At 44.1% G+C, this 25,582-nt stretch overlaps 1 protein-coding gene across 7 annotated transcripts in view; it reads left to right on the forward strand.

Annotated features, from left to right (window-relative positions):
* Positions 1 to 25,582, forward strand: part of GLI2 (GLI family zinc finger 2) — a 195,224-nt gene that overhangs the window by 127,455 nt on the left and 42,187 nt on the right. Inside the window, exon 1 of one of the 7 annotated variants that reach the window (XM_075757037.1) lies at positions 23,550 to 23,869. The exons of 5 other annotated variants lie outside the window; for them this stretch is intronic. Coding sequence is in view for 1 of the 2 variants with exons in the window: in XM_075757036.1 (XP_075613151.1) it covers positions 25,001 to 25,044 (44 nt within the window). In the remaining variant the exon portion in view is untranslated. Of the gene's footprint in view, positions 1 to 23,549; positions 23,870 to 24,392; positions 25,045 to 25,582 lie in introns of those variants that run through there. One more of the 7 variants, XM_075757036.1, reaches the window with a different exon arrangement.

Raw genomic sequence — 25,582 nt, forward strand, 5'->3', positions numbered from 1 at the left:
GCTCCTTCCACGCTGTGTGCAAAGGGGAAAAGACAGAGCAGGTTGCTAACATGGGAATTGGGGGGCTGGGGGGGCTGAATGAAATAGTTCCGGTCTCGCGTGAAAGTACATGCAAAAATTGTAGAAAAAAAGAAAGATTAATAAAAAAAAATGTACTGGGAGATAGTTAATAAGCCAGAGCTCTGGCTAATAAAGCACATACTGACTTCTGAAAGGGGTAATATTCAAAACAGTGGTTAGAAGAGAGGATGCTCAGATGTTTGGCACCAGGTTATTTGCGTGCCCGACTTGGTGCTCCCCTTCACTCCTCGCAGGCAGGATAGGGTGCGCTGCCTCTGCAGCAGCTTCTTCAGTGGGGTCATGGAGCAGGGTCTTCTCCAGAAGGCAACTGAGATCTCGCCAGCTGGTGCCATGTACCTGTGAACTGTAATGCCCAGTGACAGAAGCTACTGAGCTTATTATATTTTATTATATGTATTATTTATATTTTTTATATATTTTATTATGTATCATATATATATTACAATATATATTTTATTTGTCATATTGAGGTTGTCCAACTGATCAAGCCTGGCCAAATGTAGAATGCTGACAGATCAGGTTTCAGTTCATCTGCGCCAGTATTAATAATCCACTGTATTAGCAGTGACCACGTTTGCCTGCCAGGGGACCAGGAGTGTCCTGCTTAGTATTTGGGTAGAGTTGTTGGTAAATACCTATTGCCCTTCTTCTTTGGGATCCTTCACCTTCCCCACAGCACCTCTCACAAAAACAACTTGTGAGGTACTGGAGGGAAAATTTGGTTGTTGGTCTTAGATGAGGAAACATAGTTTTCCTTGAAACATTTGATGAGATCAGTCTTACTACCTGGGCATTGCTCTCAGCCTCAGTGGCTGGTGAAGCACCAAAGCTGAGCAGCCAAGTACTTCTTGTCTGCAGGGATTTTTTTTGCATCAAGGGAATGCCACTTCTGTTCGGCTTTTTTCCAAGTGCCCTGGACTATGGCACAACCACACTTGGAAAATTCTCACCAGCTGTGGAGTTAGTCTCTCAACCATTTTTTCTCTTGCAATTTTATCTGCAAACATCTTAACCTCATCTCCTGCACTTTCCTCCTCTACTTTTTGTTCTACTTCTCTTTTTCCTTCCTCTTTTCTCCTCCCATCTCTGCTCTGGAGATTATAACATGGTGATCACGCTCCTCACTGGAGGATGTCCAACATGAAATCTTCCAGAACATGGTGGTGGAGCTGGGCTAGAGCATGCATAGAGGTTGCGCGTTTCTTGTTCAGTAGTCTGGGTGGATTCTGCGGGCACGGTCAAGCCTCTATCAATTGGAACTCCATCCTTGTGGTGCAGAAATCCATCCTTCTGTTTAAAGTAAATAACTCAAAAAAAAAAAAAAAAAAAAAAGGCGTATTTTTACTCTAGAAAATTATGGTAAATGTTTGGAAGAAAAATTGTGTCACTGAGTTTTGGCTTTATGATTAATCTGATCAGTGCCTAACAGAGAGCCCCCAATTCATCAAGCCCATATTCTAGCTGTCTGCGGTCTTGCTGGTACCAAATTTATCTAATTACATGAACATTGCACTGCAAATTAAGTGTAGTCTCATTTGCTACTAACTATGGGGTCTTTTTATCTGCCTGGTGCATTCTTTCAAAGGTTTGTTTCCTGATTGCTCGATGTGACATGGCAGTGTATTCCCCTTCATCACTGTTTGCATTTGGCCTAATGAGGGCATACGTTGTTTTACCCTAACTGGAAGGAATTCATCTGCAAGGCTGTCTTGAGCAGCACCACATGTGGGACCCTTTTCTTGAGAAAATTCTTGGGAATATGGAAAACTCAAGTAATAAAAGTCTACATGCCAAGACAGGAGCCTGAAAGATTTGCTGCATTTCTGCTCACTGTTGTCTGTCTTTATCAGTAATTTCCTTGTTAAACAGCATGACGAATAATTTTCAGGGCTAGAGTCCTCTTCCAAATCACTGAGAATTTATTTGTTGTCCAGAAGCAGGTCATGTTGGTATTGCCTTGAAGTATACTTCTAGAGGTTTATTTTTTGGGGGGGGGGGTGGTAAAATAGTGTTTCTCCAGTCATTAGGACAACTCACTTTTCTGTACAACCTCTGTTGATTTTATTTATTTGATGATAACACTACTCTTTCCTTTTTGGACATCTTTCTTTGGCTTTAAGAACAATTTAGCAGAATCATGGTGCCTGCTTGGCTAGTCTAGAAAAATAAAGTATCTCATTCAGATGATCTTTGAGCTCTCTACAGTGAAAACCAACAGGAATATTGTGGATTCAAGGCATCGTCCTGGATTCTGATACTTGTGAGCTTGTGGTTATATGGAGGATGGGGGGAAAGGCAGGATTGGAGCCCAGTGGACACTTAGAAAGGATGTGACGCAGAATGGAGTAAAACTGAGTATGAGATGAAATCTCTTCCAGGACTGTAGGGTTAGAGCAGAATGAATAAAGGAAATTGTATTGGTACGTATAAATTTTATGAGGTACCACTTCCACAAAGCAACATTGTTTAAATTTAAGGTTGCAAAATACAGGAATCAAAACCTAAGAAATGACAGAAAAATAAATTTGTGGATTCTGACTCATTTTGTATTAAATGCATTAATTACATATATGTAATATATATTATACATATACATAATGCACTAAATTACACAGCCGTATACTGTTGTTTCCCTGGGATCCTCACATCTCCCACAGCACAGGATAGCCCAGGCTCTGTGGAAGAGCAACGGTGAGTGTTATACGCGTTTCCTGCATGCAGCTTTTATCGATTTGTCAGAATTTCACTCTGCGCCACTGGTTGTAGGCAGAACATAGATCAGCATTACCGGAGCAAAACTCGTCAGCCAGGGTTTTTCAGAAGGTTCAAAGCTGAACCAAACTCACATCGTAAGTTAGAGAAGGTCCTTTTCTAACAAAGGGGATATTTCATATTTTAGTGAGCTTCTTCACAAAAGCTTACTCCACTGGGGCCCGGTCTCTGCAATAACTCCCTCTGCTTTAAACTAAGGGGATTCAGCATCAGCTTTGCAAGATCAAGCCCTTGGCTACAGAGGAAAGCTGCTGGCAGAGACGGCAGGTGATTACTAATAGCTCCCTTCCACTCCCCACTTTTAGGTGTGCTTAGCTACTCTCAACTTTTTTTTTTTTTTTTTTTTTTAAAGCACAACAAAAATAACTAAAAAACTCCTTAGCTCAGCTTAAAAGTCCCTGCCAATGCAAGAGCCTTCAGGGCTAACCCTTGTAAACAGCATGCCTAGGCTTGACTCAGCAAGAAGCTTTTTAACAGTAGCTCCTAAACTGTGGTTAAAACCCACCAGGCATTACACAGTGTAACAAACAAAAGCAGCCTTGTTTTTCTACTGACATTCTGGTGGTGTTTCAGGATGCAGTTCTGACATTATTTACTAACAAAATATTGTTGTTGTTCTTCTGTCCACGCATAAAAATAGTAAAAAGAAAAAAAACCCCTGTGCTGATAGTCACAAATTCCATGCTTTTCAGGAGAACTAAATTGCCCCAAAGACCTAAATATAGGGAAGGCTCCATCTCCATGATAATGTGGAGTTGGCCTTAATTTCCCTCTGGTAAGGATTTTATCTGGTTTAATCATGGATCTTCCTCCATTTCCCTGAGATCTTAATATATTACAGATTTTCCCTGATATTCAGCCTACACTTTTTTTCTTTATCTGATCCTATTACCCCTCCTCATTGAAGTTTGTTTTCTTTTTACTATGTTAAAAATTACAGAATACCTTTTCAGGACCAGTTCCAATGTTCCCGAGCTGTTTAGGCAGGGTAATTCACAGGCAGGCAAGGTGACTGTTAAATTTTTTATCATAAAAAGGCTAAGTCTCAAGTGTTTACAAATTTGCCAAATGTAATGTTGAACCCAAGATTTTCCGTGTTGGATATCTGTTTCAGGCTGGTTTTCTCTCTCCTTTGTTGTTTCTGTGAGATTCAGCCAAGAGAGGCCAAGTGGGGTTAAGGGAAAATATGTTGTTCAGCCATACAAAAAATAATCATCATCATCTTATAACCGTGCTTTGAGAAACACCAGTGTCTCTTTCTTTAGAGGTGAATTTGCTATTGTTGCAGATGTGCCTTTTGCTGTTCCTATTTTTTAAAAACACACACAAAAAACCCCTCAATTTTGCCGGATAGAAATCGCTTGAAAAATCTCACTTCCAACAATCCCAGTGGAGGGTTGTTAGAGTTTTGCAGGTTGTTAGAGTTTTGCAGTGAAATTTTCCGAGTGCGCCCGTGGCCCTGACCGCGCTCCAGCTGAGCTTCCCTGCCAGTTCTCCCCATTTTTGGCTGGGGCCTCTCGGTCATCCCCTCCACCCAGAGGGATTTGTGACCGCAGCCGATGACGGAGGGGAGCTGGTTGCATCGCACGCTCGTGGAGCTGCCTTTGTGCGTTATCGGGCGTGCATAAAGTGCCTTCGGTTAACCTCCGCGGGACACGGCTCCCATGAGGCTGCAGCTTTGATCCCATCAGGCGGTTTAGGATGGGACCCCAGGTAATGGTCGTTCCTGCAGCAAGGACACCGCTTCGTTCAGCCACAGAACGTACACGCCAATAAAACCTGTGTGTTTTCATATTTACTTTGCTACCGGAGTAGAAAATCTTTGGCAGGTCGTGATTGATGGTACTGTGCTGCTTTGGAGATAGAGCGAGCTCCCTCCGGAGTCAAAGCAAACAGCTGCTCAGAGAGGCCTTCTTATGTGTTTTTCAAAGTTTTACGACTTTCACCAAATAGATACATTGCTCTTTTGGGAAACAGGTTTGGGGGCTCCCACATCCAATTTATGCTGTCCCCTTCTTTCCCACATGCTTCTTTTATTTATTTAAGAAAATAAGAATGTGTGAGTTTGCGATGGTCCCCTCCAGAAGGCTGGTTCAAACCTCTCCCTGGTCTGTAATTAGCATGAGTGCGTTGCTTTTAGGTGGCTCTTTGGTAACCTAGAGGAGGTGATTTGGGGGACTATTGATACCGATCTCACCGTAAAACTACCAGGATTAATACTTGATGGTCGCTTGATCCCTCTCCAGGAGACCACAGATTAAATACTGGGCTGCTGCTATCCTGTTTTGGGAGCTGGAAAATTTACTTTAATTCCATCTGTGCTTTAGTTTTACCATCTCTAAAATGCTGTTACAGTAATACTCACCCTCCTGATGTTTTGAGAGCTAAGAAAAGTCAGGTGGTCTGTGACTCGTCCTGCTCCCCAGAAGGGGCTTGTGGCCAGTTTTGAGGCTTCAGGGAAGAAGTACACGGCGCTACCTACCTGTGTAGAGACTGAGACGGTACATGCGTAACATCATCTGGCCTCGGCAGGAGGACAGGCTGATCAAGTCTTCTGAAAATGGGGCAGACATAATCCAAAACACTCATCAGGGCTAGAATGTTTTTGTAGGTTTTTCCAATCTGATAAACTATTCTATGTTAAAAAATCCCAACCAACCAAACACAAAACCCCACAGCTTTCTCTTTTGGATGTTGTTAGCAATTTTCAGGCATTTTCCATTATGAAAGAGATTTACGCATCTGTGCTGTTCCTTAAATTGAGGACAGTTTCGTCAGGTATGTTTAGTTGAATAGCCTTCCGAATATTTTGAAAAACTCAAAGCTGAAGTCCATAGGGACCTGAAGGCGCATGGTTTCAGAGTCACTAAACTATGCAGTAAGACACAGATTGGACTTAGAAATATTTGGGTTGGATCTTCAGTTGCTGAATGCCGGCGGCATCGCACTGGAGTGAGTGGCCTCAGTGAGCTCAGATGGAGTCGTGCCCGTTAGCACTTAGTAAAGATCTGGGCCACCGAGTTGCTGGTGCTGTGACACCACAACTTACTGAATGAAAAACTGCAGCTCTAATTTAGCCTAATCACTGCCAGAAGTGTAAAAACAGCTAGGAGGTTTTAGTATTGAGAACAAGAGCCTGATCTCTGAGGTCTTTTATGTAAACCTCTGGCATGTGTTCGTTTAATATGATGTCACTCTGTAATCCACCATTGCTTTTAAATGTCATTCTCAGAGCTTCATGTCAGCAAGTCTTAAGTGATAATCCCTTTGCTTACCTCACTTTATAGTAGATTAAAAGTGACTTCATGCTTCCACCTTATCCGCTGTTAAGCTTGTGCTTTAGGAGAAATTTATTTGAACTCTATTCTCCTGCTGCTTTCTAAAGAGTTTCTAAACAGAGTGTGAGGGTCATTCAGAAGCTATCTCAATGGTATTGCCCATTCTCCATTGCTTTCAGCATCCTGTGAAAATGGACAAATGTTCAATGCCAATCTCCTGCCCTTTTAAACTCCAGCGTTATGAATTTGTTTCTCAAGTTTTCTCTCGGCTAAATGTGGAGCACTGCCCCTCCTGGCCTCTCCTTTTTTCTTAATCCTAAATAAATCCCCTCTCTAGATGGTGTTTCACCTCTCAGCAGCTTCTTACAGTCTTGAGGACAAGAGATGATGAGACCTGTTGTGGTGTTTTGCTCCTGTGTAGCCCTTTCTCCTGTACAGCACAGGGTGTGTGGGTTCCCCCTTTATCTCCTGGTTGAACTTACACGCTATCCTGTAGCAAATCCTTTCTCAGTATAAAAAGCTCTCCATGCAGTTCACCTTCCTAGTCTACCTTCCTTTTTTCGTCTCCCTAAATTTCACTGTTCTGCTCCTAGCACACCTCCTTGTGTAACACGTCCCTCCAGATACTTGCTGCATGTTGTCATATCCTTCCTCCCCGCACTAATGAACTGGCCAGGCTGCAGCCTGCAGCGTATACTCAAATATCAATCTGCTCAGCCTCCTCATTTTCACTGTAGTTTCTCTGAAATCCTTCCAGTGTGTGTGGAGATAAATGGACAAAACCCATCCATCCCATTGGCTTGTGAAATGAAGCCTGCGGCACATCACTTTTCAGGTGCTGGTTAATCTGGGTTCCCAGCTACCAGCGGCCATGGGAAGCAAATAACACAAGGTGCTGAGAGATAAAAACTAATGGCAGGAATGCTGGCTTGTGATACTGGAAGAAAAATGTAGGATTTTTAATGTCCATACAGAGCGGAAATTTTAAAATCTCATCCAAAAGTTCCCCCCACGCAATAAAGAGCAGAGAAGTCAATTTACCCTGGAAGGATGAAGGACTGAGTCAACTCTGCTGGGATTAGAACATGTGGTTCGAGGGATCCTAGGTATTTCGGGTCTGATTCTCGGACCACCCAGATGGCTGGGGGGAAAGGAAAAAAAAATAATACTAATAAAAAAAGGACCCTACTTGGCAGAACTGCGGATCTGGATACCCTGCCTGCAGCTAATGCCATGCACACACATCTGCACAAACCGAAGGGCAGAACTGGGTGCTGTTACTCTGGCAAATCTCAGATCTGCAGAGCGCTCCTGCAGGAACGTGTGCGTTTAAGCGGGATTTCTAGATCCCTGGCTTTGACACTAAACCATGTATGTATGTTTTTCTCCCGTGTGCCAGACCATTTTGAGAATTTGTGATTTTACAAAAATTTTCTGCCTTGGAGGCTTTTCATGCCTGTTCTTTTATGTTTCACTGTTGATTATTTAATAGACAACTAACAGAGCTAAAGTTTAGAGCATTACTCAAGGGTCAAATTTTAAAAAGTGCCTGTATGATTTCAGATCATAAATCCCACTGTATTGGGTCTGGCTAATAATATTATTTTGAAAGTGGGTGTTGTGGGTTTCAAAATAATGTCAACCCTTAGGGCTGGCTTGTGAAGCGCTGGTGATGTAAATGCACAGTGGGATTTTCAAACATGCTGGATCCTAGTTAATGTCTAATTCCCCCAGCCTTCATTGAAACTCAGGACCCCAAAGCCACCCCTAGTAAAGGAGTTAAGTACCTAAAAATTAAGAAAATTACTGAAATGGAATTAAGAAACACAAACATGTTAATGTGGTGGCTTGTGTGTGCTTTGAGTCCAGCATACACATCCAGGTCATACAGGTCCTGTAGGACCAATGGGGATGTTTTCTGCGCCGTCTCCTCTGTTGTGGGAGCATGCGCCTAGCAGATCTCATGGGAGGATGTGCTATGGAAAAAACACATTTGAGGCTCTAGTTGATATCAGTTGGCCAGACTCCACTTCAAGAGCAAGTTTACTGCATTCCCTGTACTCACTTTATTGGCATGTACAGGGTTTGGGTTTTGATATAGTTGATTGCGATGATAGTGAAACCAGGAGATTGTGAGCCTTTAGATGATTTTTTTAAAGCTTATACTTGAAACATGGCAGGAGCCTGGGAGGTAGGAGCCATCCTTCTCCACCCCCTGGGCAGCAGAAGGACCTGTACCGTGATCTCTCCTCTGCTGAGCCCCTGCTGTTAGATAAAACGTGAGAGTTAGGCTCCACCACCACCTCCTGCCCTTTCTACGGGTGCAGCAGTGGGTCAGTATTTCCTTGGTACAGGTGGAGCCTCCTCACAGCAGAGGTATTTCTTCCTGCCACAACTCATTTTATCTCCCTCTTACACCTCTCCCTACCTCACACACACGTACCCAAGTCACTTATGACAGCACCTGGGTGCAGTCAACCAGGCCTGAAAGAGTATGTCCAGACTGTATGAAATGCAGTCACACTGAGCTTTTTGAGTTTAAGTCTCTTTGAGAAATAAATGTGCATTCCTAAATCCTATAAGGGCCTTTGAAATATTTTCCTTTCGATTCTGTAAAAGCATCCTGGAGAAGAATTTGTCTTATTCCTCTTCTTGCCCCTTCATGAGAGGCTTTCCTAGTTTGGTTCTGGAGCTACTTAAGTGGCTTGTGATTTGCAAACCAGCTTCAGGACGTGGTACCTGCTGATTGAATGCTTCATCTGAAAGCTTCTTAAGATCCCACAGAGTAACCACACATCCCAAATTACCACTGGTAGAGGAAAGACTACCAGAGTGTGGTTAATACATTAAAAATAGGAAAGTTTCGCACTTACAGCTGTATTAGGGCAATGTTCTTACATGCATATTCTTGTTTGAGACTATTTGTCTTCACTGTGAGATAAAACACTTGATTTCATATGCTGTCTTTCATCCCAACTCAAGTGCAGTACGGTATTTTACAAGAGAAAACTGCATTGTAGATGACAAAAAACAGGGTGTAGAAAGATAGAGTGGTGAAGGAATTAACGCATTCAGTCATCAAATCAGTAAATGAAAGGAAGATCAATCTAATGGGGATTAGCAAAGAAGGAAAAGAGATATCTGTAGAAGATATTTGAAAGAAATTATGAGCCGATGAGGCTGAGGGACATACAGAAAGTGATCTAGGCTACAGAACTGTTTTTAAGTCTCTCCCTATTCAGAAAAACACCCAAGTATATGCTTAACTAGAAATGCCTGCTTAGGTCCATTGACTTTAGAGGAACTTAAATGCATATTCACATACTGTCCTGGAGAGAGGTGGTGTTCTGAAGATGCCATAAAATAGAAATCTTTACCAAATCCCACTTGTGTATTCCTGCTGTAAAATTAGTTTATATTAGAGATTTTTCTTGTGCCAATATGGACTTGGCAGTTGACTTCAGACCTGTAACGGTAATGGATTATTTGCTGGTATTCTCATGAAGGGCTTCACTTCAGTTATGTTCCTTTAGATATTTTGGCAAAGTAGAAGTCAATGCCTAATGAAGAGGGACTAGAGCTCTGTGGTTACTTCCACATACTCACTTGCTGTGAGTCTAGCATCATCACAGACATCCCAGAACTGCTGTCAAACAGGCCAACTCAGAGGAGCCTAACCACAATGGTACTATGCGGACAAAATGTCCTGGTGTTTGCGTCCTAGAAACAGCAAGTTTTCAAGGAATTGACAGTGTTCGAGGTGCTGCTTCGAGTAACTGATCACTGCTCAGGTCAGACAGTGTGGCGGTGGTGCTTGTTTGAAAAGACCCTCAAGGAGCCAATGAGTTTTTCAGTTCTTTGGAAGGAACTGAAATGAGGTCTTTGCTGCTGTTTTACCCTGATCAAGGCACCCATTTTGTGATGACATCTTGTGGGGGTCAGGAGATAGCATGAGAGTTAGAATATCGTAGGGACCAGGTCAGGGTGAATAACTCTATTGTAGACCAGTGGGAAGGATTTTGCAGTCAGTTCCCAAGGGAGAAATCATATAAAAGTTATTTCTATCTTTTTCCCTTTTTTCCTAGTTCTCCAGGCCAACTGTTTCTCTGTAAGAAGTAATGCCAGGAACTGATAAAAAGTGAGGTATCTGCAAAGTTTTATCCAATACATTTGAACACTTAGTTATTACCTGTTTGTATATTATTTCCAGTAGAAGTTTCTAAACAGAGAAATTATCATAGTGAAATCAGTGTCAGAAGACCCCAAACCACTTTATTCACTTGTAAAAATGGAAGACTTCCAAACTCCAAATAAATGTCTAGCCATCTTTGCAAAAGAAATTGTACACACACACATAACCAAACCAATTTTCAGGTTAGGTCAGGAAAGCTCGAACCGTCCCTCAGGGCAGACAGTAATGAGTTGACCAGAATGTAAGAGACTAAAATGGAGTTGAGCCAGGTTAGATATTTTACAACCCATGTCTTTTTAAAGTCCCAAAGGACCTTTAACGAGGACAAATACACTGGACTCCTGGGCTTTAGCAGACAGGAATGACGGCCGGTCCGTATTCCTCACCAGAGCACCATCACATGGTGTTGCCTAATGAGTCAGAGGGAAAGGCACTCTCCCACCAATACCACTTCCTCTGTTTCCTGGGATTTTCTTTGCAAGTCATCTATTCAAGGCTTGGCTAGGTCTTGACCTCTTTTGGCATGTGACATCTAAAGCTGGTATGACTCCAGACTTCCCTCGACCGCGTCTGGTTTGAATCCTGTCAGTGCCGAGATGAGTGTTACCGCAAGAATAAGAAACTCTTCAAAGGGTTGTTTGTTTGTTTGGTTTTTTAAGAGCTGGTTTCTGCCAAATGTGAAGAAGGTAGGAGCACTGTGAGCTGTAGCTTCTTTCCCTTCAGGTCCTGCTGTGCTGATGGACCTCAGTATCCTATCAGCCTGATTTCTCCACGTTTAATCTCTGTAGAGCAGGGTTTGCATTTCTGGTGAATTATATGATGGTTTCTGATAAGGACAGATGGTGAGCAGAGACTTCCTGGGCTTGGTTTGTGTGCAGATGTCACATTGTTTCAGGTATGTCACGATGGTGTAGCATATTGGGTGAGTGACCTTTCCCTGGGTTACTCTGAGTAAATGGCACAAACTCAGGGACAGAAAATTCCTCGAGGTGCCTTGTGCTGAAGAGCAGATTGCGCTTCCTCCCAAAATCTTGCAGTAGATGCAGTGGTTTCCTGTCCCTTCATTTGGTTTTTGACTACGTTGCCAAACTGGCCTTTATCCAGTCTCTGGTTGCTGTGATTGATTTCATTGCTTTGCCTTTCGTAAACGCAACCCTACCAGCTCTGTGTTCATTGGTGGCTTTTCTCCCAGGCTGGGCAATTTTGTGGTTCACATGTTCACCAGCAAAATTGCTACGATCTATGAACTTCCAGTGCAATAAGGATTTGTGTATACGTGTGTTGTGTGTGTGCAGTCTTCCTTACTTACCAGTGCAAGGTCTCAATCTAATCTCCTCCTCCTGTTATCATCCTCAGTGGGTGAAAGCTAGGCTGAAAGATAATCTCCTTGAATGCATTGTGGTCTGCACTCCCCCTGATTGCATTTGAGTCTCAAATGAAAGAGCCTCTGGAGTCTAGGAGCAAATCTTCAATTAAAATGAAACTGGAGACTTTTAGAAGCTGTTCTTGAAGGCTAAAGGTAGAAGATAGAGATGGTGCAGCCAGGGAATCTGGCATCATTGGGAGTGTCACAAAAGCTTGCCAGATAGGCCAGTAAAAATCCATGGGTACAATAGCATGAGCTGCATTTGTTGTTCCTTTTTGGCTCGTCAGACTTTTGTCCTGCTTCGTTGAACAGCAGAATGAGTGCTTTCAAGTGGGACTTGTGTAATTAAAAGTTTATCTCCTACCCATAGGTCCTTACAACTCTTCTTGCACTTGCTCTGTCCCTCAGATACTCTATGACTGAGCTTAGAAAATGACCTGTGCGTTCTTGTTCCCTTTTTTATTGGGTAGAAGCCCTTTTATAGCAGGCGTGAATGGTTGTATTAATCCTTACAGCATTCATGAGTACCAAATGTGTACTGCAGTGCTGGGTAAGAGTAATTATTTTGCCATTACATTGTGAGCAGCTTTAAAACTTGCACTGTAATGTGATGTGCATAAAGGGAATTGTTAATATTAGAAGTTCAATTCTAGATAGTTGAATTTCCTTGCTTATTAATAACACTGTAGATTATTTAAACTATAAAAGATTTTAAAAATCCACTTTATTTTCACCTGTTATGTCCTTTGCTTATTTTAACATATCAAGCAGCAGATACAACTAAAAAAAAAACCCCAAACATGCAAAGTGCAGGACCTAAAGTCCTATTTTCAAAGTAAACTCCGAGCCAGAAATATTTAGACATCAAAATCCCATCAGCAGCCTGCTCCCACAAAGAATGCATGTAGGGGCTTACGCCCCACTGAAATCGACTTAAGATGCTTAAGGTGCAAAAAGATGACTGATGGGGCTTTCAAAAGCTGCTACCACATGGAAAACCTCGCTGCTGGGATTTCAGCATAACTTTGATTTCCAGGGTTGGTTTGTTTGTCACTGTGCTGTCTAAACAGGTAACATAATCCACTGCACCTGAGCAGTTCTGTTTTCTCATTCCCAGACCATCATACAATGGTCCTGTGTTTGCCTTCTCCAAAACTGGAGAGAAATGTTTAAATAAAATTTTGTGCTGAATTATTAAAGCCACTGCAAATGTTTTCATTAAAATTTGAGTATGTTTAATATCCCTTCTCTTGAATTTTAAATAGAACCAATACTTGGCGACTTAATTACCCAGCAATATCTCTTTTTTAGATTTTTACCTTATATTACTAAAATTAGTGTATTTACATAGTTCCAACCTAAGCACATTTTGTTTTACTAAGTGCATCATTTAAAGGGCACACAATGTTAACACCTTTTGGCTTGCCTGAGACTTTACATCATGCTACACACTGAATCCCATACTGAACTTTATCCTATGCAAGTAATAAATCATTTTCTCTATCCTTCCTGATAAAATTTAAAAAAAAAAAAAACCCAAACAAAAAAACCCAAAAAAAACCAACCACAACTCTGGTCATTTTAAACTGTCCCCAAACATACCTGCTTTCATTGGGGTTATATTCAAACTACCTAGGGTATCATCTCAGACAGACTTTGGCTGGTGGTGTGGAAAGTGATGGCTATAACAGGTGAGTTGAGCACCTGCAGTTGGCCATGCAAATACAGCAGCCACCTCTTCCTTTGCTGCGCATGGTTGGAGGGCTTGGCAGAGTGAGTAGAAACGGGGATGAAGGTCTCATCCCCCTCTTCACTTAGACGCCATAACTGGACCATAGGCTGGTGTTTGGTGAGATGCAAAAAAGGGTGTTTTTTGAGGTTTGTGGAGTGATGAGGAACCTCCTGCTTCTGCTCCTGGTCCAGCAGTATGGACCATCACCAGAACTGTTAGCATGAGGAGGGTGTCTGGAGGCCTTTGCCAGCACTGATGCTGTAAACGCCCCCCCATTTTTCAGGCAGCACCCCAAGCCCAGCTGCGATTCCCTGGAAAGGGGAGGGTACAGAGTGGCTGTGCCTTTGCCATTGCTGCGTTTAGGAGAGAAGTGGCTTCAGCGACTTGACATCAACCTGTTGTTTTTGGGAATTAGAAGGGACATCTAAGGTTGGGTTGGGGTCATTTAAGGGTCAGCCAAGGACTGGAGGTACTGAATTTCCTATCTTTACCCAGCTAAGCTTAGTGACCTGCTTTTACCTGAGCCGAAGGAAAGTTTGGGACATCTAAAATTGGTGTGGGGCACCATGCAGGCAGAAAAGCAGGCAAGAGCGGTGGCCAGGGGAAGCGAGGCCATGGCGCAGCCGTGAGGACAGAGGTCACTTGAGGGTGGTGGTACGGTGACGAGCTGTGCTGTGCTCAGCTGTCCTCTCCTGCCAGGCTGGCGAGTGCCAGACCTGCTGGACCCCGACACAAGCACAGCAGATGTGCAAGGGTGGGCTCTTCGGCCTCAAAAGGCCACGTGCGTGTGTGCATCACGCTCCAGCTAAGATGACGACTCTTTGAAACGTTTTTCTGCATTTGCATTTACAACAGCTGGATAAGCCTTTTTTAAAAAAAATCTGATAAGTAGCAGGCAATTGAATTAACCACTGTTGACTGTATTGCTGTCTCTTAACAAACTCCATCTGTATGGTCTCCCTTTGTAGACACAATTTTATAACTTAATTTCCCTACCAAAACATCAGTGTTTACTTAGTAAGAAATCTGTTCTTTGTCAGCTTAAAACAGTGATTTCTTTATTACCACTCTGCGCAAGGAATGACAGCACAGAGTTGGCACTGGAGCAAGTCTGGTTGAGTCTACAGCGTTGTAATGGAAACAGGGTGAACCGAGGGTCAAGTATAATGGGATTTGTATACAGAAATGTGTCTGCATAAGGAATAGCTGCATGAGATAAGGGAATGAAAGATGAGGCCCGCAGGTCTCCCTTGGCATGGCGGTGGGAGGGAGGTGTCACCATAGGTATACGGCGCTGCTGACATGGGAGATGGCGTTACCTCTGCACCGGTGTAGCAAAGACGCCTAAATCACGCGTGTGTGCTCCGGCACTAGCTGATGTTGGTGGGTGTTGGCTGGGTTGGGGCAGTGGTTGGTCATTACTCTGAGAATGTCTCATATGTGATTTTTATTGATTTTGGGAAGCATAGGGTCAATGAGGGGTTTAAAAGCTATTACGTTCTGCGGCCTCCCTAAAAACTTTCCAGCAGGGTTGTCAAACTTGGTATGGTGAATTTAGCCCAAATAACAAGAGGCTTGCAGGGTTATTTTCCTATCTTTTGCAGCACCTGAAGGGGTTTTTTGTGATTCTCACGGGTTTTGCAAACCACAGGTTGAAGAGCACCGGTGTAAACTTTCAGCACTCAACAGCTGGGGAACATCAGACCCCTATTTCTTCCTAGATAAATATGTTATAGTTTTCTGTGTCATTGGAAGACTGGAAAAACGGGAGAGCAGCTGTAGAAAAGGACACCAATGGATCTGGGAGCAAAAGGGGTTTGGAAGGAAGGCTTCTCAGGTGGTACGTGGACGACAAGATATAAAACACCTCATCCAGGAGCTGATGATTTGGGGGGTGGAGGGGAGCATTCTGGTTCCTTTGAACTCTGTTGGAGTTGTGCAGTTCAGCAAGCAGTACTGGGGTTTTACCAGAGGACTGGGCTTCTGTTTATTGCATTTAGTTTCTCCTGCTATAGAGCCTCTCTGAGTCTTATGCTGCAGGCTAGAGCTGGTAGAGAAACACTGGTTGTTTATCACAGTCAATCATAGAGACATTCAGCTTACTCTGAATTATTTGTGTTCATCCTTTCCCCACAGAAAATTAACTCCCAGCTGAATGTTGTCCAGATTTTAAAAACATGCATGTTTCATTCTGGTTCATTTTCTTTCTAATGATACAAAAAAAATAATTAAAAAAAAAAAAGTGATAGAAAAAAAGAAAATAAAGAATGGAAATTAAAATGAAATAGCTAACTTATTGTTAATTGTCTTATTTTACACAGAAAACTCCAGACGTTTCCAAGAGAAAGCTTGTTTGGAATAAAAAGACTTTTCTCCCTGCAGTCATATCAGTGAAAAACTTTTACCTAGTTCTGCTCTTCACCATATAATTGCTTGCTTTTCAGCATACTCGTAGCAAAGGAAAGGAAGGTTAGATCAGCCAGCCTGCTGGATCAGATCTTACATTACATCTTGAGCTCTTTGAGTGCCATTAGCATTTCCTTTTAGAAGTGAAGAAATATTGACAGTTTGGTAGGTTATCTCGCATTTTACTGCACGTTAGGGCACTTCAAAGTCTTTATGTAGTGATGGGAACTGTCATGAAGTAGACGTGAAAAGGGCCTTTGGTCCAACTAAACCTGTCAGCAAGAAGATTTAGGGCAGATGGTTATTATTAGAAATCAATGTATTTATTATATATTGTTCAGGAATATTTCCCTTTGGAGGTTACTGTGAATGCTGTTGCTGTTTAAAATGTGTCAAATGCCAGTAAAATTAATTCCTGCAGAAAACCCAGGGAGCCCCGACCAAAAGCTTTGCTATTATAGGAATACATGTCTCTTACTTCTTTGTGCTGTGAGGCACCGGAGGCAGGTACACAGGCAGCACGCCAGCGGCGTGTCTGGGGTGTGTGTACGTGTGTGTGTGTGTGAGTGAGATGTGTTTCTGTGTGGCTATCACAGTCACCTCGACACACAGAGCTCCTCTGACTGCTGTGTCTGGCTTTGTAGAGATCTGTGCTGTACCTGTTCCCGTTTCTTTTTATTCCCCTTTGTTAACCACGGTTTTCTGGTTGCTTCCAGTTGGTTACAACGGCTTACTGCCGTGTAGAGCAAGCACAACATCTTTCTAAAGCCTGAACGTGATAGGTTTCCCCTGTACTTCAGAAAAGAGAAGTAGGACATTTCAGGCTTTTTATAATTAGTTGGGTGTAGGTTTCCTTTCCGTGGTGTCTTGCTTAGTTATAGGATTTAAGGACCTTGGATTATGGGAAGAGGGCATTCCCAAGAGAAAAGGAGCATATTAGCAGCAACATTAAAGCTGGAAGTCGCTGTACTGGAACAAAGATTCATTTTCCATTCACCCCATGATTTACAACACATTCCAACCAAGTGATTTGGCTATGGTCTTCTGGCATAACATTGTTTGCCCTTTCCCTGACATTTTGCATATAAAGAAAAGTTATGAGCTTCTTGGGCATTCAAGGTACCAGGAAATGCAGGAGTCTACCTAATTTGTTAACATGAAATTATAGATGTCAGACATAGACTCTGTTAGTTAACGTTGGTTCGAGTAATGCTGCAGCCAGTTGATTGTATTACAGTCATGATGAAGAGGAATGGTCCTTTTTTGCTTTTCTGGGATATGACAGGTATAGAGCCAAGGCAGATTTAAAGTGTAATGAATGAATAAGCATTTTCTATGGTTTGCCCTACTCTTCCATGAGCTCCACAGCTGTGGTGTTGCTGCCACTGACTTACGCTCTCCACACGGGGTTAGTGCTGGCATAACGTGGAAAGGGACTTTTCAGAAGCACTGTAGGAATAGTCTTTTAAATGTTAAACCTCTCTGTAGCACTTGAATGTTATTTTCTTTTAAGGGTGAAAAGCCCCCACCCAAACGTAGCGTGGCAAGAAGACAGTAGGCAGGGATCAAAAATTCAGATTTCCTCCCCACACACATACACTTCCCATTTGTTTTCCCAAGCCCAGTGTCTTCACAGCTACAAGCAAAGTACTCGCTCAAAAGTGCTAATATCCTCAACATGTGTCCCAAGGGAAATCAATCAGATGCAGGGAAACGGCTGTGTCGCATCCGACACATCTTTCCAACACCCATTTCCCACATGACCTCAGCAGTGCAGAATCCTCTCAGATCTCCCTCAGCTTCCTACTCAGCTCTACCAGGATCTGGTCTGTGTCCACACCTTTCCCACCTCATTCCCCACTGCTTTCCACCTTGCTCGCCCCCCCACCTCCATCTGCAATGCCACTGCCCATCCCTCATCCCCACCCTGCCCTGAGCCCGCAGCATTTCGACACCCCAGCTCTCGAATTTTGTGACTACCGGTCAAGTACTATGCTACAAGTTCTCATGCCTGGTGGTTTCAACCTGAAGTTCACATGCCTCCAGGTCTGCGTTGCTCCTTCGGTCTGTTGCTCAACTGCTTTCATTGGCTCTTGCACTTTTATCCATGCTTTCTTTCATGCCTTTTCTCTCACTCTCCTTCCCTCTCTCCCCCTCCGCTTCCTTCCTTGAAGTTCCCCTTCTTAAAATATGCTTCTTCTCTGAAGGCTTTCATCATTAATCTCTCAAGAAACTATCTTAGAGACTCATCTGCTGCGCTTTGATTTATTCGTTGTGGGGGTTTTTTTGGCGGGTATCTCACAAGAACTGAGCTGGTCATCCTTCTACCTCCATCGCTAAAGGAAAGCTTGTGTGAAAAGGTGGGCTTTCAGAACTTAAATTAAAAGATCATGTAAGTAAGATAATTGGATAAAAAAGGATATTAGGATCTGAAACAGAATGTTTACTTGCTTTGATGTGCTTTGGGAACATATGTCTGCACAGTGGGCTGCGTGGCTGATTAAGTATAAAACAACCCAAGAAAAAATCACCACTATTAAGCTTAAATCAAAGATCTCTCCTCAAGACACTAATTTGATTTGGGTTTGAAGGTCCCGTATCAACTCTAATTTCTACCTTTGATGTCTTGCTTCTTTGTGTGTTGTGTAATGGAGGGCAACCTTACTTATTAAAAATTTGCATTTTTCTTCCATTTTAAAAGCAAATATTGATATTGTTATTGTTATTGTGTTGCAGTTGTGCCTATAAGTGTAAGCCAAAACGAGACCTGCATTGTGGTAAACGTGGCATAAATGCAGTAAGAAACCACATGTAGTTAGGAAAGTTTCTAACTTGAGTGCCTATTCCTGTATTTACGCTCACAAATTCTCTTCCTCCAAATGATGCTGCCAATGTTGTTAACTTCTGGTGGATCTTAGATGCAAAAAAGAAGTTTCAAGCTCTAAACCAAACTACTTTTGATTTCATTGATAAAAAATAATAATACTCTTGTATCGGGTGATATTAAATCTTTTGTTCCATTTGTTCTTGGTTTTAGATATTTTAAACTTAGGATTGAAGTCAGGTATGTTTGCAGACGGAATGGTCTTTTGAAAGGAAAAATGAAAGATGTTTAGCTTTTTTTTAATTTGGAAACAAAAAAATCCTTTTTCTTACCTGGAGCAAATATATTAAATTGACCTCATACACTAGAAGCTGCTTTAAGTCTTAAATATGTTTTTCCAAGGGATGGAAAAAAAATTCTGCTAAGAAATGGCACCCACCTTAGATTACGATACTATTTCCATGGTGCAGATGGAAAACAGAGGAATCGATGAATTGGAGGCTGTTTCTTGTTGCTCCTGCCATCAGTGGCAGAGTTTCCTTTGACTTCAGTGGTACAAGATTAGACTTTAAGGCATGATTTTTAAAGGTATTTAGACAACTACCATTGCCAATGGATGCGTGGTAGGATTTTTCATAGTGCCTACTTAAATCCTTCTCAAAGCAGTGCCCGAACCACAAATCCACAAATAAGGGATTTTATATTCAGAGATTTGTGTCTGTTAAGGCCTGAAGGAATTACCACAGTTATCTGATCTGACATCTGCAACACTGGCCATAGGATTCCCCCCTTTAATTTCTACAGTGGGAGAAATTACTCTTTCCTACTATTAAAACTCCAAACCTTGCAGTACACTTAAAGCCCGTCTTTTAGAAAAACATCTAGTTTTGCCATAAAGTCTTGCGACAGCACTGAATTTACCACTTCCCTCCATAAACCCATCTAATGGGAACTTGCCCTCGCTGTTAAAATATCTTTTATATTTTTCATGCTTTCCATGCCTCAAAGCCATTTTTGAGGGGAAAGGACCAAACAGGAACTGCTTGAAGCATGCCCGTTGAATATCTGCAGACAAGCTTTAGCAATTTTTGTCCATTTCACAGCTTCTTATAAGTGAGTGCATTAACTGCTAAATTAGCAAAGGTAGCTCTGATTTTCTATAATACTCATCTTTGTGGGTATGGAAAAAAGAAAGAAGATGTTATTAACCCCATTTTAGAGCTGAGAAAATATAGGAAAAAGAAATAAAATTAATTGTGCTGAGCATCCTGGCAGGGGATAGCTGGGAATTAGCAGTGATGTCTCTTGGGTCCCCCTCCCAATCTCTTCCTAGAAGGATACATAAACTGGCATCTTCAAGTTGATAGCCCTATATTTGAGCATTGGGTCACTTTACTGGAGAATTATCAACTTGTTGCAGTGCCGGAGAGCTGGGAAGCGTGAGTGATTCCTCGTCACCTCATTACTGGGATTGCCCCATGCTCCCTGGCAGTGGCTGGGGAGGAGAGGCGGCTGCAGGGCAGCTCCATGCCATTCCTCCTGGCGCATCCTCCGCTCTCCCAGCCGAGGAAATGGGAAGGGGGGAAATCTTTGTGAATGATCAAATGCCATGTGAATTCGATAGTTGTGGCCCAGGTTTGACCTCTGATAGGTACCTTGGTTTGAGGGACCTTGTGGGGTTTAATTCTGAGGGTACTGGACAAGTGTCGCGACCTCTTGCCCTTCCTGTTGTAAGGGACTTTAAATCAGAAATAAACAGAGGTGAAGTTGAGGGACTGGCGAGAGCTGTTTAGACTGAATCGTTTAACATGAATCCTGGGGCATTTTAGGTTTCTTGCTGGATACAGCTCTGACATCCCATATGTAGAGCGTCTGCCACGAGTGCAGTCCCTTTTTCGGGCATCCGTATGGCTCTCCTCCATCTCGTGCAGACTTTGGGTGGTGTTCTGGGTACACACGACTTGCAAAAACCAGGCCAGGAAGTTTTATTTAAAACAAAACAAAAGCAAGGAATTTTTTTGTGGGGTTTAGAGGGGATTGTTGGCTTTAAAAGCTTTTTTCTTATAGCAAAACTCTACCAGGCTATGATACCCCTCCCCATTAGCAGGTCTGTTCCTAGTTTCCATCTCTGTGTAGCAGCTATGCAGTTGTGTTTTTTTTATTGTACAGCCAAACAATTGCCTGCAAGTGTCCATATTCCATTAAGCATATGGAAAAGTATTCAGCCCTTTGTTTTCTGCTGAATGAATATATTTGGCACGTATTAATTTAGACTAGTCATGGGACATTAGTGCTGGTTAATTGTCCTCATTTTTCTGGGTTTTATTTAACTGATGGAGATTATTTCAGAAATGCACAACTTCTTTAACTGTCGCATTCATTGCTGGGTGCCCCTTGCAGAAGCTCCAAACCTGCAAGCAGCAGTGGGGAGATTGGTGCCGCATGTCCACCACACAGGATTTTGGGATTGCTGGTGCATGACTGCAGGGAGAGAGCTGAATGAGAAAAAGTCACCCCAAGGCGCTGTTCATAGCAGCCAGCACTGGTTTTGCCAGTCCCTGAGGAGTTTCCCTTCCCAGGATCCCAGCCAGCTCCTCAGAGATGATGCTGCTCCTCTGCAATGGGACATGAGGATCCTTTCTCAGTGCTGTGTCCAGCCGCAATGCACTGAGTGCAGCACACACACACCTCCTGTGAGCAGCGGCATCGGGGGCAAGTGCCTGCCAGGCTCCGAGGCACACGGAGGGACACTGTGGTCCACCCCACTGAAAACCATGGGCTGAATTTTTTGCCTTGCTTTCCAAAGAAAAACTACCAGCTCCTTCCCCCAGTCTTTGGGATGAGACTGTGGAGCTTTGGACAAGCCAGCACTCCTTTCAGCAAAACCCAGGCAGCAGGAAAATTAAGCAGATCTCTCTTCCCCAATGAAGAACAGTCAAGGAGTGACCAGCCCCTGGGAAACCACCAAAAATCTCTTAGTGTCCCACTGGCGGTGTGTTACATCTCAGATGCTGGTAGATCTCCTTGTGCTGGTCGTGCTCCTCTGCTGCTGTGTGTACCCGCTGCCCCATAGCCTTGCTCTGCAGACAGCTGGAGCCAGGTAGATAGTGGTAGGATTTCTGCTCTCCAAGGACGTTTATCCCCCGCACCAGTAAAGATCTGCTCTGTAAAGCCTTCAGCAGCGTGCATGCCCCCAGCATCACCATGAGACCCCGCAGCCCTTAGATGGTGTCAGGTAATGTGTCTCCCTCTGTTAGAGACCAGGGAAGGGAGACCTTCTCCTGGGTGGGGGAGGAAAGGAATCTGGGCTCCTATGCTTTGTCAGAGATGCAAATTGCTCTACAAGTCCTGAGCATTAATTATAGAGCCCGGGCTTCTCGCTGGAGCCACAGGGAAAACAGGCCTCTGGCTCCCGTTAAATCTAATGGCATTTGGACACCCAATTCCCTTAGCCTATTTGAAAATCAGAATCCCAGGTTCTTCAGAAATATACGTGGTCAGGTGAAATCCCTCGTCTCTCTGCAGACAGTGAGATTTTTACAGTGTTGGCTTCAGCAGATCCAGGAGCTCTCCTCCAGGTGCTGCAGGGTTTTCCTCATGCCATCCGTGGGATCCAGGAAGGGAGCAGGGGATGATGTATGGACAGTAGAGGTCTCAGTAGAGGTCTGGGCAGGGAGCTCTACAGACACACTGAGAATCCCAGCTCTGGCACCGTGGCACCATTGCACAGGCTGGTTCACCACAGCAAGCTGGAGATTGTGGGGTTTGGGGCATGGGGATGGGGAGTTCCGCTTGCCTGGGAGGTGAGCTGGGCATGGGGGCAGAATATTCCCCCATCATCGCTTCATGTCACCCCCCTTTAAACCACTGCCTCTAAAAAGCAGCAGCTAGTTGCTGTCCTTTGGCCAGTCTAGGAGCAGACCTGTGAGGCTATGGCTGCCTCTCGCTGTGTATTTGCGGAGTGGTGGTGTGATGGCACAGTCTGGGGCTTGGGAATTAGATAAGAAGTAATGCCAGTGGCGAAACTGGGAAAAAAGGGGAAAAATCAAACTTTTGGGGAGTTAGGAGCAGAGGACCCCTCCAGCCAAGGGATCCTCCATTCCTGGTAGGCAGCTACTGGAAGCCATGGTATTTTGGGACGCGTTGTAATGTGGGATGGTGCTTTGCTAGAAGTGCAGGTGTCCAACAGTGAGATGTGATCCCTGTCTGGGACGGCTTACAGGAGCCGGACCTGGCCGGCAGTATGGCTGTCCTCGCCCACAGATGGAGAGATGCGGCAAGGAGAGGCTTGAAGCAGAGCCGTAAGGCGAAGCCTGCTCTCCAGCCCGGTCTTTGCACACACGCTGAGCCTCGTGTTGAAACACCGCCCGGGTCTCCAGCTGCCTGCATTTTGGGTGAATTCTTGATCTTTTTCCCAGTGTTACCTTTTTGGCCAGGGTGGAGTTTCCCTGTTCTGAGGGACTCCAGCATTTCTGCCCAATTTAGCACAGAGAAAATGAACAGCAAACCCTTCATATTGTTATACACATTTTAGATGTCGGCCTCACAGTTTGATCAGCGGAGGCTCCGAAGGCTCGTAAACCTGGTAATACATAGTTTCAAGCCTGCATCAAAGAAGTTCACAACCCTTTTGGGAGAAGCTGTGAGTACTGATGAAAGAGGGAACTTATTGTATATGTAAGAAAACTTCTTTCATGGCTTATGTATTAAGGCAGGCTCTGTGGCCCAGGGAAGGTTGGGGCTGCTTTTAATTTACATCCCCCCTCACTTATATTAAGTCTTCGTCAGAAGAAAAATTAGTCAGATGTTTTCTTAATGACATCATTTTTTTTAATCCTGTTTCATTTTTTCCAGATGAGGCGGTGGAGATTATTAGAAATGAATTGAAACTAAATCTGGAACAGAGACTTTGATTCACTTCTCCCTCCTCCCCGGTAGAAATAAATTGGTCGGCTCCGTGCTTGGCCGCCTTTATTAGCAGCCTCGACAGAAACCAGCCCCGGCGGCCTCGGCTGCAGCTTTCCCAAGCTTGCCTCCGCTGCGGCTGATGTCATGGCGAGAGGCACCGGAGAGTGACTTGGAGAGAGACTTTGGTCACCCCATAATTGTGGTAACGAAAAGCCATGGCGATGCAGGTGGGGAGGTTATGAGGTCTGAAATAGCCGTGCCATCATAAGTTTGTCTTTCAGCACCGTAAAAGAAAACAGGCTCGATGCTGGTGGGTGTTCCTCTAGTGAAACCCTGGTCTGGGTCCAACGAACGCGCGTGTGTCGGTGGCTGTGCATCTCTGCAAGTCCTTTATATCTGATAGGTGTTTCACTGCCTTGTATTTCACACCGGTGAGCCACAGAGTGTATTGCTACAGGAAAGTACTTTGAACTATAAATATTTTAAAAGGCATTTAATTTACTACCCATCAGCAGAAAGTGTTCAAAAAGCCACAAGGTTTACTAATTTATCAGAAAGACAGAGAAACACGCAGAAGATCAAACAAAGACAAACATGCTCGTAAACTGCTGAATAAGTCTGCAAAGCTTATATTACATTTCTGTGTGGTTTTGTTGATATGTAAGTATTACAAATAAATTAAAATGCACCTGAACTGTTGATAAGGCAGGGTGGGACCGAGATCCTGAGGAGCAGGTGGCATGTCTAAACTGCTCAGACCCTCGTGTTTGTGGTTGCCTATGCATGGAGAGACAGATCTTACATGCATTCACTAATGGCATATTTGGATATTCTTAGGGAAGGACCTTTGTAATACCGTCCCTTAGCTCAGCCCACGTCCCAGATCCCTGACCCCTGAAATCCCAAATGCCTGTGGTCTCCCCTGCCCGGGGTGCAGCCCCATGGGGTGCACATACATCTCCCTCAGCTTTGCCAGAGCACCCAGCCAGGGATGAACACCGTCCCTGCTGTGACCTGTGTCTCCACACCAGCTCCTCTTCCAGCAGTCTGTGAGTACAGAGACAGCTAATGCAAAGCAGATTTTTCTCCTTCATTTTTCCTAATGACAGCTCTGCCTCTTTTGGAGTCTAGCTCAGATTTTCTGCTTCTCAGGTCAGGGCATGTAACTTTTTCTCCCCTCCTTGCACCCTTTATGGTTTGTCTGAGAGGCTGGAGGGTACAGTGGGAGACGTGTCTGGGAGATGTCTGTGCGCTTTCTCTTCCATCCTTGCTCACCCTGCAAATACTGCTCAAGTGCTGAAACACGTCTGTGACTTTTTTTTCTGTTACCTGCTGAATCCCTCAGCATTTACTGACTTCTTTCTCAGGTAACATTTGGCCTGAGGAAGATCTGAGGGATTTAACAGAGGTGGCCCCCAGAAAGCATGCAATAAAACCTCTCATGAACTTTTGCCCTCTGAACCGTACCGCCGACCTGTCAAGGAGGTTTGTGCAAGCTGTGATGGACGCAGGCGGGGAGGGCTGCTCCACCGGCACTGGCTGAGCCATGCGTGCTGGGCCGAGCAAAGCATGGCTCGCCTCAAGATCTCCTTGCACCATTTTCATCCGTTCACAGGCAGCCCTGTCTGGGGCTTTGTCTGCACATGGCAGCACTAGGTATCTGGATACCCAGGGGCAGTGAGGAGCTTGCCAATCCCAGGTTTGCCTCCAATGTCTTCTTGTAGCCAGCCTCCCCATGCAAGGAGATGGGGTGAGATCTGTGGCACAGGGTATGCTCCACGCAACCTGCAAGCGCAGGCACTGCCCGAAGCAGCCCCTTTTCACAGTAGCCCAGCTGGGGTGAGCCACCTTCCACCAATATATGCTCAGTGCAATGCGGGTGCAGGTCTGCAGGAAGCTTGCATGGGCTTCAGGCTCCGCGTATGCCAAGAAGGGAGGCTTTTCCCACCATGTGCTCAAACTCCTCCCCTGTGGGTGAAGGCGGTGGGGTGGGGCAGAAGGGTGTCAGGCGGCCGTGCCCACC

Source organism: Balearica regulorum, chromosome 6 (assembly GCF_011004875.1).
Source record: "Balearica regulorum gibbericeps isolate bBalReg1 chromosome 6, bBalReg1.pri, whole genome shotgun sequence".
In the NCBI taxonomy this organism is placed as follows: domain Eukaryota; kingdom Metazoa; phylum Chordata; class Aves; order Gruiformes; family Gruidae; genus Balearica; species Balearica regulorum.